Source organism: Poecilia reticulata, linkage group LG22 (genome assembly GCF_000633615.1).
Source record: "Poecilia reticulata strain Guanapo linkage group LG22, Guppy_female_1.0+MT, whole genome shotgun sequence".
NCBI lineage: Eukaryota > Metazoa > Chordata > Actinopteri > Cyprinodontiformes > Poeciliidae > Poecilia > Poecilia reticulata.
In genome coordinates this window covers 18,320,484-18,333,890 of record NC_024352.1, presented here as the reverse complement: position 1 = coordinate 18,333,890, position 13,407 = coordinate 18,320,484, and the positions used below count along the sequence as shown (strand labels likewise).

Genomic DNA, 13,407 nt, shown 5'->3' with positions numbered 1-13,407 from the left:
AAACAACAACCACAGCAGACTATCAGCAAGAGAGATATTTTTCAATGTGTTCATCACATTAGATGGAGACTGTTTCATGGGACACCTCTGATTTGATTATCATGTGTCATGCATTTTGGTTCTAAATAGTTACAATATTATCTGTGGCATAAAACATAACCCCAGATCTCTGTCATATTAACCTGTTTCATCTCACCAACCACATTTTGCACATTAAAAAATGTCTTTCTCTAGAAGGGAAGCAAGAAAATCAAGAATTTCATCTTGATTTGTGTTTTTAATGTGTAAATGATGAGGAATTTGAGTCCTCTTATATTTAATTTTCATCAGTGTATCACAGATGAGATTGTACTCTCCATTCAAAAAACAATTTTTTTTGGTCATATGCACGTTTAATACATTGTTATTGGATTTATTAACCAATGGATTTGAAGTAATGTTTAATCTTTAATAATTCATTTGAAACATTCTAATAAAAATGCTGTTACTGTTTTTGTTTAATTTTCCCTTTAAAAAAATTATATTTAGCAGAGTGCAAATATAAATTTTATAATTTTGTTTTAATTTCAGTTAAATCTAAAGAAAACAATTGACTAATTCTGGATTTGTGCAGTTGTAAAAAAGCCTAAATGGGTCACCTTTCCCATGCAACAGATGACAAATATAACATACAGAACACAACTGACAAAATGTGGATGCTTCAGTTTGATTTATTCAGGAAATGGCAGGGGAAAATCAATAAAGGTTTTATAGAGATCTAAGGACTAAAAGTGGCTGGAGATCACTTGTATCAATCACAATACGAGGATCGAACCCATGTTGAATCACTCTTTGTTAAATTTCACATTGTACGACACATAATAGCCATTGTTGTACATGTAGAGCTTCTGATCAGAGGGGTTGTAGTCCAGGTTGCTGTATGACTCCTGGAACTTCTTGAATTGGATGCTGAGGTTTCTCTCCTGCTTGGTCTTGGTGTCGTAAGCGTAGAAGATCTCCTCAGTGTTGATATCCACCGTCCTGGTGGCATACATCACTCCGCAGACCATGAAAGCATTGCCAGCCGACTGTTTGTACACACCAGTATGCCACGTATTCTCAATGCCAAAAGACTTTTCATCGATTTTAGCAATGACGATTTTCCCCTTGTTCTCATCTGAAGCATATATTACCCACAAGCCTGTTTCATCGGTTGCAAAGTCCAGGTTCTGACTGTCCGAGTAAGAATAAGAGAAACTTGTGCTTGCGTCAGAAATCACTCTGTAGTCATACTTGGAAGAGGTCAGGTTAAATTTGGTCATGCTGAATGGGGAGTTGTGCTGGTAATAAATGGAATTACTGTGCACTATGTAATTGTTGCCAACACCCACCCAATCCGATGGAAGGGTAATGCGTTTGAAGTTCTTCCTCAGGAGCAGATTTTCATAGTTGGTGTAAAAGTAAAAGTCGTAGACACCTCCAGGACTGGTGTATGCGCCGTAGAAGTGCAAGTTCTCATAACCTCGGATGGGCTTGGAGTCTTTCCCCCAGCCACCGTACACATAACTTGAACTGAGATGACCATTGAACTGCACCACCAATGGATTGCTGAAGCTTAAGATTCCCGTGTGATTGCAGTTTCCTGAAAAAAAAAAAACACACACACAAAGGATGTTGGCAATGCTGCTCCATCTCAGTAAATTAGAATATAAAAAGAAGCTTATTTCAGAAATTCAAGTAGTGTTTTATTTGATCATTACTGTTACAGTAAAAGAAAATCTAAGAATATTTAAATTTTAAGTAGAACCACTATGAACGGGTTTTTTAACAGAATTGCTTTACTGAAAAATGTAGGACACGCAAGAGAAACTATTTCATTAATGAGTGTCTCTTAAATGAAATCTTGCTTCGTGCGCCATGGCACGGAAGAGACAATGATGAGGCCTAATTGTCCCTGCTGTTTGTAAACTTTTTTACACACAGTTTTTCCTCCCACTCAACATAATAAACTTTGAATCGACACTTTGAGAACTGCCAGCCTCCTCAGCAATGACCTTTATCTCGTTCTCTCCTGCTGGACACTGCGTTAAAAATTATTTTTAATTTGATCATACTTTAGATAATGTTTTAATTTTCTCAGGAACTGAAACTTTACGTGACCTGCAAGCAATAACTGTCAAAACTAACGGAAATGAGAGGTTAAAATATTTCTTGATATAATAATAGCAATATGATGGACGTTTTCCGAATCAATAATGATATTATCTACAAATATGCATTTTTATCTGTTGAAGTGCAAATTGTTATTGATCGTGTTAGGCAGAACTCTTACCGATATCTGGTTTGATTAGATCTTGGTCCTTCTGACACTCCTCTAGTTTCATCTGCAGCTTGGCAAACTGATGTCGGATCACCTCCAGGTTGCTCTTGTCGTAAGTCTCCAGCTGGTTCACAAGGAGCGTCATGTTGTGGATCTGGGGACAGAACAAGAATAAAACGACAATTACATGTGGGAAGGAAATCTACCAAAGGGTGTCAGGTCTTGAGAGGCGCATTTCAATACAAAGGTTGCTGGTTGCAATCCAACATTCAATCCTTTTGTAGATGTATTTGTAAGATGTTAAAGGACGCAATATCTATGTATCGTGAGAATCTTAGAAAATGTTTTCAATTTGTGTTTTACCTCAATGTACAGACTGTTGAACAGGGGTGAAGAAGAGTTGAGGGAGTCTTTGAGCTGAGACACCAGCGCCTCAAACTCTCTGAGTTCAATCCTGAGCATCTCAAAGTCCAGCTTGATGTAATCATCAGGACTGCTTTCCAGGATGGTCAATCTTGCCTCCAGTTGCTTCAGTTCTTCAAGATAGATCACCAGTTTGCCCAAGTACTTCACCATCTGAAAAAGACAAGATCAGCTATAATATGATTTAATCGTATTGCACGGTTCTAGGTTTTATTCTTCATGCTATTCCCTAAACACACCTTATTCTTCTGGATTTCCACCTCCAGGATCAGATCTTTGCTGACTTGCTGCATGTGCTCAACGCGGTCTGCGGGGAAGGTGGTGTCAGGGAGGAAAACATGGCAGACGCACTGGCCAGACGAATCCACAGAAGTCGTCACATTTCCAGACTCCCAGTCTTGCACTGGCTAAAAATGAATTTGAAATTTACATTCCTTAGAATAACCACAAATTACGCCATGAAGACATCATAGTAATAAAGATTACTTACTATCCAGGCCAAAGCAGGACTAAAGACGCAGAGGAGCAGAACCAGAACCGACAGCATCATGACCCACCTCACCTCTCAAATGCCTCTTCAGACTTTGTTGGAGTTTTTAAAGACTGCTCATATCAGATTGTCGTGAACACCTTCTCTCTTCACATGGCTATTACTGGACTCAGCATTCAAGTAGATGCTCATTTACAAGTGGCCTGTGATCGTCTTTGTTTACACATGATGTAGTAAAGTCTTGGGAATCCAGAGTATAGGACCCAAATAGGATGTGGATGAGAAAATCACCACATGTGGATGAGAAAATCCCCACATGTGGTGATATCATAAAACACTTTTTATGACTCCTTCAATGAACTGAGTATTTGTATTTGCATTTGGTGGAGCAAAGACGTGTTTAGACAGCATTAGTTAATTTCTAGACGTAGATTGTGTTAGTGTTCCTGTTTGCTTCCTGAGTCAGGTGGTTATTTGCCAGTGCAAGGTTAGAACTGAACATGGAGACCGATTTGGTCATCTGTCATGACAGCTAAAACTTTTTATGGCCTGTTTATTGAAGCATCACCTCAGAAAGTTTCAGTCTGATTGTCAGTATTTAGCTTTTTATAAAATGTGTGGTTCAGTTTGCAATTTCAAAAATGTAACTCAGAGAAAGAAAAATAAAACTTTGTTCACTGTATAGCTTTAATGTACTGCATAATTTTATTTGTGCAAAGCCAGATTTAATTACAAAAAAAAGAATTCAAAACTAATGCCATTTTAAACATAATAAACTTTGACGTGTTTTTTTTTGTTTCCTAGCAAATCAATCATTCAAGTTTATTTTAATAGCTCATTTCAGCAACATCAAATTTGTTTCTGTACTCAGTGGCTGATGATGTGCAAAATTGTGATACTGTAACTTCGGTTTAATCAGAAATTATTCCATTAGATGCTTTAATTATTTATTATGTCATTTTCGCTGGCATAGTTGGGTATTATTGGTAAACTTGACTTCTTTTTTTTCCTTAAAGCTATAATATGCAACTTTTACAACAAAAAAAAAAAAGGGTTTTAAAATATTTGTTTAAACTGCCACCATGTCGTAACAGTATAATATGAGACATAATCTGTGAAAAAATGAGGCTCCTCCACTTCCTCCCTGAGCTAATGCTGCCATCTGAAGAAATTCACCCCTCCCAATTTGTCCCGACCAAAAGCAACCAATCAGAGCCGGGAAAGGGTCTCAGGGGCTGTCAATCAATGTCGCATACACGCTGCTAAAATGTACTAATGGCAAAGAAACTACTGACCTTTGGCATTTTGTTGAGGCACTAACTATTGCTATTAAAGAGTTTTTTCAAATTTGCTCAAATTTATAATTTAATTTATATATTTGTTAATTTATTTAATTTATCAAAATCACTTCAAAATGTAGCCTTTTAATGTTTTCTTTTGGGTATATATTTATTTTTGATTAAATGTAAAACTACTCATTTTCATATACAGTTTGAAAAAATAAAATTTTTGATGACTATACACAATAAAAAGTCCAAATTGATGTTGCTACTGATCTTTGATACTACCAAACTCAGATTATACCATTTAAAAAAAATTCTATAGACATATGATGCAAAAAAAAAAACTTACTTAGTGGGAGAAACATTAATGGATTTTAGAAAATATCTGATGCAAAATGGGAAGTGAATTTAATAGCTTTCCTGAAGACAATTTGGAAAGAAAATGGTTATAATATTAGTATAATATTTCTTTGATAAAATTTTTAAACAGCATTTTTGTTTGCCAAAGGCACCCATGGCAAGAACAAAATCAAAGGACACTTGAAGGTCCAATTGGCTTATTAATTTTTATGCTTTGAATGTTTCTATTGATATGTGTTGGTGCAACATTTATGATACAAATTTATTTTGCCTTCACAACAGGCCTTAACTTACACCTTAAACTGTTGCATAAGTGTTGTTGATAAAATTTAAATTACCAAACATTTATTTGGTTTCATTTGATTTTGAGTTAATTTTATAAATTATTGGTCTTACTTGTAGATAGCAGAAAACCGAAAATGAACAGTTGAATAACCAAACAACACAACACCTTTTGGATGCTTCAAATCATTTATTAGCAGTGAAGAAAGGGGATGGTACAAGAAAAACGAGAAAAAGAAAATCATTAATCATTCATATCAGATCTCTCTATGAAGGAGAGAAAATGATTTAAGTCGCCAGTAACATGGGTGGTGCCACTGTGGCTTCAACTGTGTTGTTAAACCAGAGATGGTAGCTCACATAGTAACCATCGTTGTACATGTAGAGCTTCTGGTCAGTAGGATTATAATCCAGGTTTGTATACCTGTTTTGAAACCTTTCAAAGGTAATGCTAATGTAGCTCTCCTGTTTAGTTTTAGTGTTGTACTTGTAAAATATCTCTTCAGTTAGGGTGTCCACTGTTCTGACTGCGTAAAAAACACCACAGATCATGAAGGCATTAGTAACACCTGGCTTATAAACACTGGTCAGCCATTCCTCCTCAATCCCAAAGGAGGCCTCGTTTATTCTAGCTATGACCACCCGACCCCCGGACTCTTCAGTAGCATAGGTCACCCACAAGCCTGTTTCATCTGCGGCAAAGTCAAAGTTCTGATTGGGGGAGCTGCTGTATGAGAACTTGGAGGAGGCCTTGGAAACCACCCTGGACTCATATTTCATGGTGGTGAAATTCAGTTTAGCTAGTCCGAATGGGCTGCTTAACTGATAATACAGAGTGTTATCACGCATTATAATGTTGTTCCCGTTACCATAATAACTACTGGACAAGGTGTGATGGAGAAAAGGGGTTCTCAGAATAAGGTTCTTGTAGTTAGTGTAGAACCGGATGTTCGTCATGGAAGTGGAACTGTAACCAGCGTACCAGTACATGGACTCTCTGTCAGAAATAGGGTTTGAATCTTTCCCCCAGCCTCCATAATAGTAGCCAGCACTTAGATGGGTATTCAGATGGCTCACCACAGGCTTGCTGACCCTCAGTAGGCCAGAGTTAGCACAAGAACCTGAAGAGAAAGTGGATAGTCAGTTAAATAAGTTTAGTGATTGTTTCCACCTCATGTGACTGTGTGAATCAGCTCACCGATGTTGGGGTTGAAGAGCTCCTGGTGGCGTCTCTCACATTCCTCGAGCTGAAGCTGCACCTCTATGTACTCTCTGCGAGTTGAAAGCACCAAATTCTTGTCATAGGTCTTCTCCAGCCTGTCCAGGGTGGCCAACATGACAGTTACCTGTAAGATAACACATGCTTTTGAGTTAGTCAAAGACTGAAATTTTTTTTCCGGGTGACCTTCTGTGTGTCTACGGCGGATGACTCACCTGTACATGCAGGGACTCAATGACAGCGACTGAAGCATTGATGGAGAGTTGCAGCTCTACAATCAGAGCCTCTACTTGTTTAATCTGCACATTTATCTCTTCAAAGTCGGCTTCATTGTAGTCATCAGGATTCGTCTCCATAGATTCGATTTCCACCGTCAGCTTTATGATCTTTTCTGCATACTGTGTAATCTTAAGTTCATATTCCTCCAGCTGAAAATAACAGATTTAAATGCAAATTTAGGGATTCTTCTTGTTCATCACTATTAAGTTACAGTGCTTTTCAAAAGCATCCATACACCTAACTTAAAGTAATAACAGCTGCAAATCCTTTTAGTTACTGTATGTTTTTACCAGCTTTGTACATCAAGACTCAAGTCTTTGTCCATTTGTTTTGATAAATAAATCAAGCTCCAAGTCTGGATGAAGTGCATCCATTCCAGATACACAGGAATGGACTATGATTGGGGCATAACTTTGTAGCTCTGGCTATATTGTCCAGCTTGGATGAACCTTTACGCCAGTCTCAAGTCTTTTGCATCCTCTGACATGTTTTCTTCCAGTTATCTGACCGCCACACTCTTCATATTTATATTTGTAAAAATCTTTGAAAAGGTTGTGTCCTTATCCTTCCAGTTCACAATAATCCCTACTTTCAGTTGGTTTAGCTTATAAAATCCAAACTAAATACATTAACATTTGAGATGTGAATAYATTCACAAGATCTTGGTTAACACATCGCACATATTCCTTAGTACCTTGCCCATTTGCAGTTCCAGCTTGTTTGAGATCTCCACAGCGGCCTGCTCCACCACCACCAAATCACCGACAGGAAAGATTGAAGTGGGCAGGAAGGCATTGCAGGTGCACCTCTCCTGACCTCCTGTCTGATTCCTTAAACTCTCTGCACTCCATAGGCCAACACCCTGAGATGAGGAATGAAGGAAACAGAGATCATCTCATGTCTAAATCAAGGAATGTACAAAAAATGATTTCAAAGTCCTGCCATACATACCCCCATGGCCACGGTGGAGCTCAGCAGTGCTGCGAGTATTAGAGTCTTGATCATTTTGCAGTCTGGGTCGTTGTGGTTGAGGTGGCTTGTTCTCCACCATTTATATAGACTATTGGAAGCCACTCCTGGATGCAACACCTGCCACAGTTCACAGCATTGTTGTCCCAGGYTGGTGACAGAATATGCACCTCTTGTCAGGTTTAGCACCCGGGTAATAAAATAATCAGATGTTTGCAGAAAATTATCCCTGTGCATGTGTTGGTGTCCCACAGAGGAGAACATGAATAGTGTACATACAGTAAAAGCAAAAAAGTGAATAGATATTGTTGAGTAAATATGCAAGTTTATTTATAAAGYGCATTAAACATGATTCCAATTTAATAAAATATATAAATATAAAAAGTAATAATTACAGACATCATAAGTGTTGTATTTCATAATATGATATTTTATTTGGTTAAAAATCTGCATAAAACAGTTTTATTTTGTCAGCAGCTAAAACGGTTAAGTGTGAGTAAAAACTCTTATTTTGAAACGTCACATTGATGTGTAACCCATGTGACTAGCTCCAGCCAACCGGATTGCTATGTTCTCTGGCGCCAGAAGAAGAAGCAGAGAGCGCGAAGAAGAAGCAAAGAACGAAAAAGCACAGAGAGTTAAGCTGCGAACGAGAGAAAGATAAGGGAAATCGACGATTAAAAACATTTTTTCAATTTTTGGAGAAGGAGCGTTCGGCATTTTTTCAACCTGACTGCGTTCAGGATTGTGTTATATGTTACAGAACTGGACTTGGAGAGTTAAAAGGTGTATTTTATTTTCTGAGAAGAACGTATTTGTAAAGTATTTTTATTTAGTTGAAACGGAAAGCTAAAGTAGCGCATTTATGTTGTTTCATGTTCAAAAACTGTGGAAGTAACGGATGAGCAAAGGTGGGTGAAGCACGCCCCCCCACCCCCCACACACACCCGCACACAATGTTCAACCGCCAAATCGGCGAGTATATTACTTTATTCAGTACCAATCAGAGTTAAATGAACTTTTGTTATGCTTTGTTGGTTATTAAACCAGGCCTTTCAAGTTCTGCTGGACATTGGACCAGGAAATTCCGAGTCGATTGCTGAGTTGGATTCCGCTAGTGAGAAACAAGATGGCGAGCCGTAACCCAGGAGCCCTGTAACCGTCTATAGCAGGAGCTACGCCCTCTGCTGGATACTGCAAATCATCCAAACTGGTATGACCTGCCCATGTTTCCTGCTGAAGTAGCACGGGATTAACCCTTCAGGATAATGAGAGAAAAGACATCGATTTGAAGCACAAGTTATCCGGTCTTTTGCTGGATTGTGTCTGTTGTGTTTTATTGTTTTTTTTCCCTCTTTGTACCACATTCAATGTCTGTTGTTACAGTGTGTGGAATGTAAAATTGTTTGTTGGGTTTAAATTAGAAATAAATGGTTAAAACAGGAAATTAAAAACGTCTTAAAAGAACATTAAACTAAAATAGATTAATAGATTAAAACAAACTGTAAATTAAATAGATTAACAGTATCGACTGACCTTAAATAGAACTATAACCTAGGTTTAAATAAATAGTAACCTTCAATACCTAGCAATAGGTTTAAATTTCAAAGAAGGGATTAAATAAATTATTCTGAAAGAACAGGGAAACTTTTGTATTGAATTTGTGTCATTGTATGTCAACTGTTTGTATAATTGTTGTCTATTTTCTTTTCTACAAATTAATAAGCCGGCAGTTTAAACTTATTTTCTGGTCTGTGGTCATTGATACACTTGGACTTCTCCCGTAGCCGAACCTAGCACTGGTCCTATTCTGAGTTCTAGTACTGTAATCACATCGTAAGTGTTACACACAGATCTTACCTTTCTTTAAACTTGCCTTCCAAGTGACGCTAAAAGTTGGACAAAGTCCCCACCATCTGTGAAAGCGAAGTGCTGCTGATTTTACATGTCGATTTATGCAGCGCTATTACATTACTGACGAATAGACAGACGTCTTCTCCCGCTCAGAGGAAACCACTGCACATTTCTTGGAGCTCCGCGTGCGAGTAAAGGGGGAGGCAATGGGTGACAACAGATGCGTAAGTCACGTTATTGCTTGGATTTTACGGCGCCATCTTAAGTCCCTGAACTTTACATTCTAATGGGTAAAAAGCGCAATGCAACTTGGGTGTAATGAGTAACGTGACAGTTTTGTAGAAATGTGAAGTAGAAAGTACAGATACTGTAAAATGTAGTGGAGTAAAAGTAGAAAGTATCCATTATTAAATCCACTCAAGTAAAGTACAGATACACAAAAATTGTACTTAAGTACAGTAATGAAGTACTTATACTTCCCACCACTGGTGCCAGAGTCAACGCAGCTCAACGCCATTTAACCACTAGCAACAGAAACAGACAACTGAAGCCACAGGTACTCACGACTGCAGTTTCCCAGATGATATCGGCTCAGGCAGCTGGTTTCACGTCAACTAAACTACACCAACACATTCTCACTGCCATCACAAGCCCTGCGGTTAATCTTAAGCATGACCAAGCAAGCCAGCACATTTAGTACTACACCTGAGAGTGCCGAGGATACCACCCTGTGTCAAAGACAAGTTAAGCTACTATGAACTATTTCTGATATTATGAACTATTTCGGTGTATTAAACTTGACTGACCGGTTAGCATGGTCAACCATAGGGTTGCCACCTTTCTTAAATTAAAATAAGGGATGCCCACCATAGTACGTCGTCCTACTCGTAGTGGGACGTTCGCTGCAGTGATAGACATTTAGTAACACTTTATTTGATTGGGGGGGATAAGACTGACATGACACTCATAAACATCAGTAAGTCTTCATAAATATGGCTGTTGTCATAAAATGTCATTCGGTAAATCATGACACTTTTAATACAAAGTTGACATTATTCAAAATGTCTTCGTTATGACAACTTGTCATTAACTAGACAAAATTATCTTTGTTATGACAACTTGACATTAATCAAGAAACATGTCATAAATATGTCATAATAGTAGTCATAATGATTTAATTGTTATTACACCATCAAAAGCCTTAACAAAACAGCGATTAATATTCCCACTACCTGAAATAAAGCAAAACAAGTAGGGCCAACAATAAAGATTTCATTAAGCTTTATTACACTGTCAAATGATTCAAGTTCTCCAAGTTGTCAACGTTCTTGTTCTAACCTCACGTCTTCTCATCTCAGGTTTGACCGAGTCCGGGACCAGTCCAGCCCGCTAGCAGGGATCTGGATCTCCTCGCCCTGGGTGTCCTGACGCAGCGAGCATCACCAAGTTGGCTTCCCTCTCTCTCTGCTTCCCCGGGCAGACATTCTTCGGACCCCGTAAGCCCAGCACGTTATTCCCCAAGCTCTGCCAGCCTTGTATACTCACCTCTCCAGATCTGTCCTGATCAAGAGGACCAGGACCGGCTGTAGGCTGGTAGACTCTGTAAGGCTTGTAAAACAATTTTTTTCCTTGTGTCACTGATGTTTAGGATCCAACAGACATGTGTGAAGCTGAAATCGGTGGAAGAGAGTTTACAAGCAGCACAAGCCAGCAGCTCCACCATGGAGAAGACGGTTGGGTGATTCTCACGAACATGGCGCAACTTATAGCAAAAATAAATTGTATACACACAAAAAGACACCTTCTTTATAAAATAGAATCTAATTTTATTTTTCAATGTAAAATTGTAACCTCTATGCATATTTTTTTAAGGTATTTTTAGACATTTTAGTCTGACTTTGAGGAAATAAATTCATTACCGTAGCACAATTTTGATGAAGAAATATGAAACCACAAAAACATTTTTACACTTTTTTTTGGACACCAAGTCACAAAGGAGAATGTACCAACAAAGAATAGTCATTAATAACAAAATGTATTATTTTAATGTACACAATTATTTCATTACCGTGACATGAATACAATTTTTAAATTCAATTTTGGTTCTAATTTTGTGTTAAATCATTAAATTGAAAAAACAACACAACCATGATATAAAGAGTCTGACCATTTCATTGAGGAATTAAAAAGATCATGTAAATATTTTATTTAATCAAGATAAATTATCATAGAATGAGCATAGCGGTAATGAAAAATTGAATGTCTAATGAATAAGAATATTTAGGTAATGAACACTTTATAACTACACTAACATTTAACTACACATAAATAATAAATTTGTTAACCCTAACAAAACATACATCTGCAAATTAAACATTTGACCAACATTGAGCCATGGAAACAAACCCACAACTATTTTTCATCTCCGCTTATTGCTTGGATTGAAGGTTGGGCAATTGGACGGATTCATCAATCCTTGACAATAGGCTATGTCCTTCACTGGTTGGTCGTTTTTTTGTTTTTTTTATATCTAAGGGTGATTTATTTATTTAGGTGGCTCGGGCATCCTAACCAGATGACACAATATGACACAATAAAATGTGAATTATGATCAAAAGTGCTTCTCAAATTGATCAGAAAGATCCATAATCCCATGAAAACCACTAGATATTAAATACTTAATAAATTTTACCAATATTAAAATGAAGTGCTTCCATCTTTGTGCTTCAATCCGCGGTGGTCTCGTCCCTGAAAAGATAACACCCTGGGTGTTTGCCCATATTGCTCATGTCAAAAACTATCACTGCACCATTAAACAGGAATTGATGCAACGCCCTGACTGTAAATAATACTCAACTATGAACACTGACCAGGAAGCAACAAAGAAGTAACCAAGCACAAGGTGCTCACCGTGACTGTTTTCACCCTCTTTCCCGCTACATGAACGAAAACAATCATTGAGGGGGAGGGAGAGTAACAGAAACACGTTATTGCTTGGATTTTAATCGGTGCATTTTACATCCACCAAAAACAATGATGTTAACAATAAACTGGACAGTATGCTAATGCTATACGTTTAGTGATATTTTCACATAGTGATGGGTAGATGAGGCGTCATGTATCGTTTCGACACAGCAAAACTGTCGATACTGTCACTCAATACTGACACCTGCTGGACATTAAAAATTCCTTCAGGCAACGTAGTGACTGCTCTGGAGCAGAAAAGTGCCATCTTGGAGCAGATAAACACTGCCCTAGAAACACACTGACCTGGAGGAGATAAACACTGCCCTGCAGCAGGAAAGCATTGCCCTAGAGAAGGAGAAGACCGCTCTGGAGCAGAAAAGCACAGTTTTGGAGCAGATAAACTCTGCCCTGGAACAGGAAAACACTGCCCTAGAGGCAGAAAACATTGCCCTAGAGAAGAAGACTGCTCTGTGGCAGAAAACCACAGTTTTGGAGCAGATAAACACTGCCCTAGAGCAGGAAAACACTGCCCTCGGGAAAGAAGATTACTTTGGAGCAGAAAAGTTCCATCTTGGAGCAGATAAACACTGCCCTAGAGATGAAGACCGCTCTGGAATAGAAAAGCACAGTTTTGGAGCAGATAAACTCTGCCTTGGAGCAGATAAACACTGCCCTAGAGCAGGAAAACACTGCCCTCGGGAAAGAAAAGATCACTTTGGAGCAGAAAAGTGCCATCTTGGAGCAGATAAACACTGCCCTGGAGCAGAAAAACACTGCACTAGAGAAGGAGAAGACTGCTCTGGAAYAGAAAAGTGCCATCTTGGATAAGATAAACACTGCCCTAGAAATGGAAAACATTGCCCTAGAGAAGGAGAAGACTACTCTGGAGCAGAAAAGCACAGTTTTGGAGCAGATAAACACTGCCCTAGAGAAGGAGAAGACTGCTGTGGAGCAGAAAAGCACAGTTTTGGAGCAGATAAAC

At 38.3% G+C, this 13,407-nt stretch overlaps 2 protein-coding genes and 1 long non-coding RNA gene across 3 annotated transcripts; 1 reads left to right on the top strand and 2 right to left on the bottom strand.

Annotated features, from left to right (window-relative positions):
- Window positions 1-694: 694 nt before the first annotated feature.
- Window positions 695-3,900, bottom strand: olfm4.2 (olfactomedin 4, tandem duplicate 2). Its single transcript, XM_008400288.2, has 5 exons — window positions 3,213-3,900; window positions 2,962-3,129; window positions 2,663-2,875; window positions 2,312-2,453; window positions 695-1,621 (listed from the first exon to the last, which is right to left on the bottom strand). The coding sequence occupies exons 1-5, from the start codon at window positions 3,270-3,272 to the stop codon at window positions 825-827; spliced, it is 1,380 nt and encodes a 459-aa protein (XP_008398510.1). The 5' UTR covers window positions 3,273-3,900; the 3' UTR covers window positions 695-824.
- Window positions 3,901-5,315: 1,415 nt separating this feature from the next.
- Window positions 5,316-7,693, bottom strand: olfm4.1 (olfactomedin 4, tandem duplicate 1). The gene is made up of 5 exons (XM_008400291.2): window positions 7,587-7,693; window positions 7,330-7,497; window positions 6,572-6,784; window positions 6,336-6,483; window positions 5,316-6,258 (listed from the first exon to the last, which is right to left on the bottom strand). Exons 1-5 carry the CDS (start codon window positions 7,638-7,640, stop codon window positions 5,426-5,428), a joined length of 1,416 nt encoding a protein of 471 aa, XP_008398513.1. The 5' UTR covers window positions 7,641-7,693; the 3' UTR covers window positions 5,316-5,425.
- A 538-nt stretch (window positions 7,694-8,231) lies between these two features.
- Window positions 8,232-11,479, top strand: LOC103459062 (uncharacterized). The gene is made up of 4 exons (XR_532665.1): window positions 8,232-8,515; window positions 8,655-8,817; window positions 10,817-10,954; window positions 11,107-11,479. It is a non-coding gene; the product is annotated as an uncharacterized LOC103459062 (long non-coding RNA).
- The last annotated feature ends 1,928 nt before the right edge of the window (window positions 11,480-13,407 follow it).

What these genes read in the sequence shown, in the direction of transcription:
- olfm4.2 (XM_008400288.2), bottom strand. Translation starts at nt 3,272, where the DNA reads ATGATGCTGTCGGTTCTGGTTCTGCTCCTCTGCGTCTTTAGTCCTGCT. An exon ending in TCAACAGTCTGTACATTGAG is followed by an intron (nt 2,454 to 2,662) that starts GTAAAACACAAA and finishes TTCTGTCCCCAG; the next exon opens with ATCCACAACATGACGCTCCT. An exon ending in TCTAATCAAACCAGATATCG is followed by an intron (nt 1,622 to 2,311) that starts GTAAGAGTTCTG and finishes TTTTTTTTTCAG; the next exon opens with GAAACTGCAATCACACGGGA.
- olfm4.1 (XM_008400291.2), bottom strand. Translation starts at nt 7,640, where the DNA reads ATGATCAAGACTCTAATACTCGCAGCACTGCTGAGCTCCACCGTGGCC. An exon ending in TTGAGTCCCTGCATGTACAG is followed by an intron (nt 6,484 to 6,571) that starts GTGAGTCATCCG and finishes GTTATCTTACAG; the next exon opens with GTAACTGTCATGTTGGCCAC. An exon ending in GCTCTTCAACCCCAACATCG is followed by an intron (nt 6,259 to 6,335) that starts GTGAGCTGATTC and finishes CTTTCTCTTCAG; the next exon opens with GTTCTTGTGCTAACTCTGGC.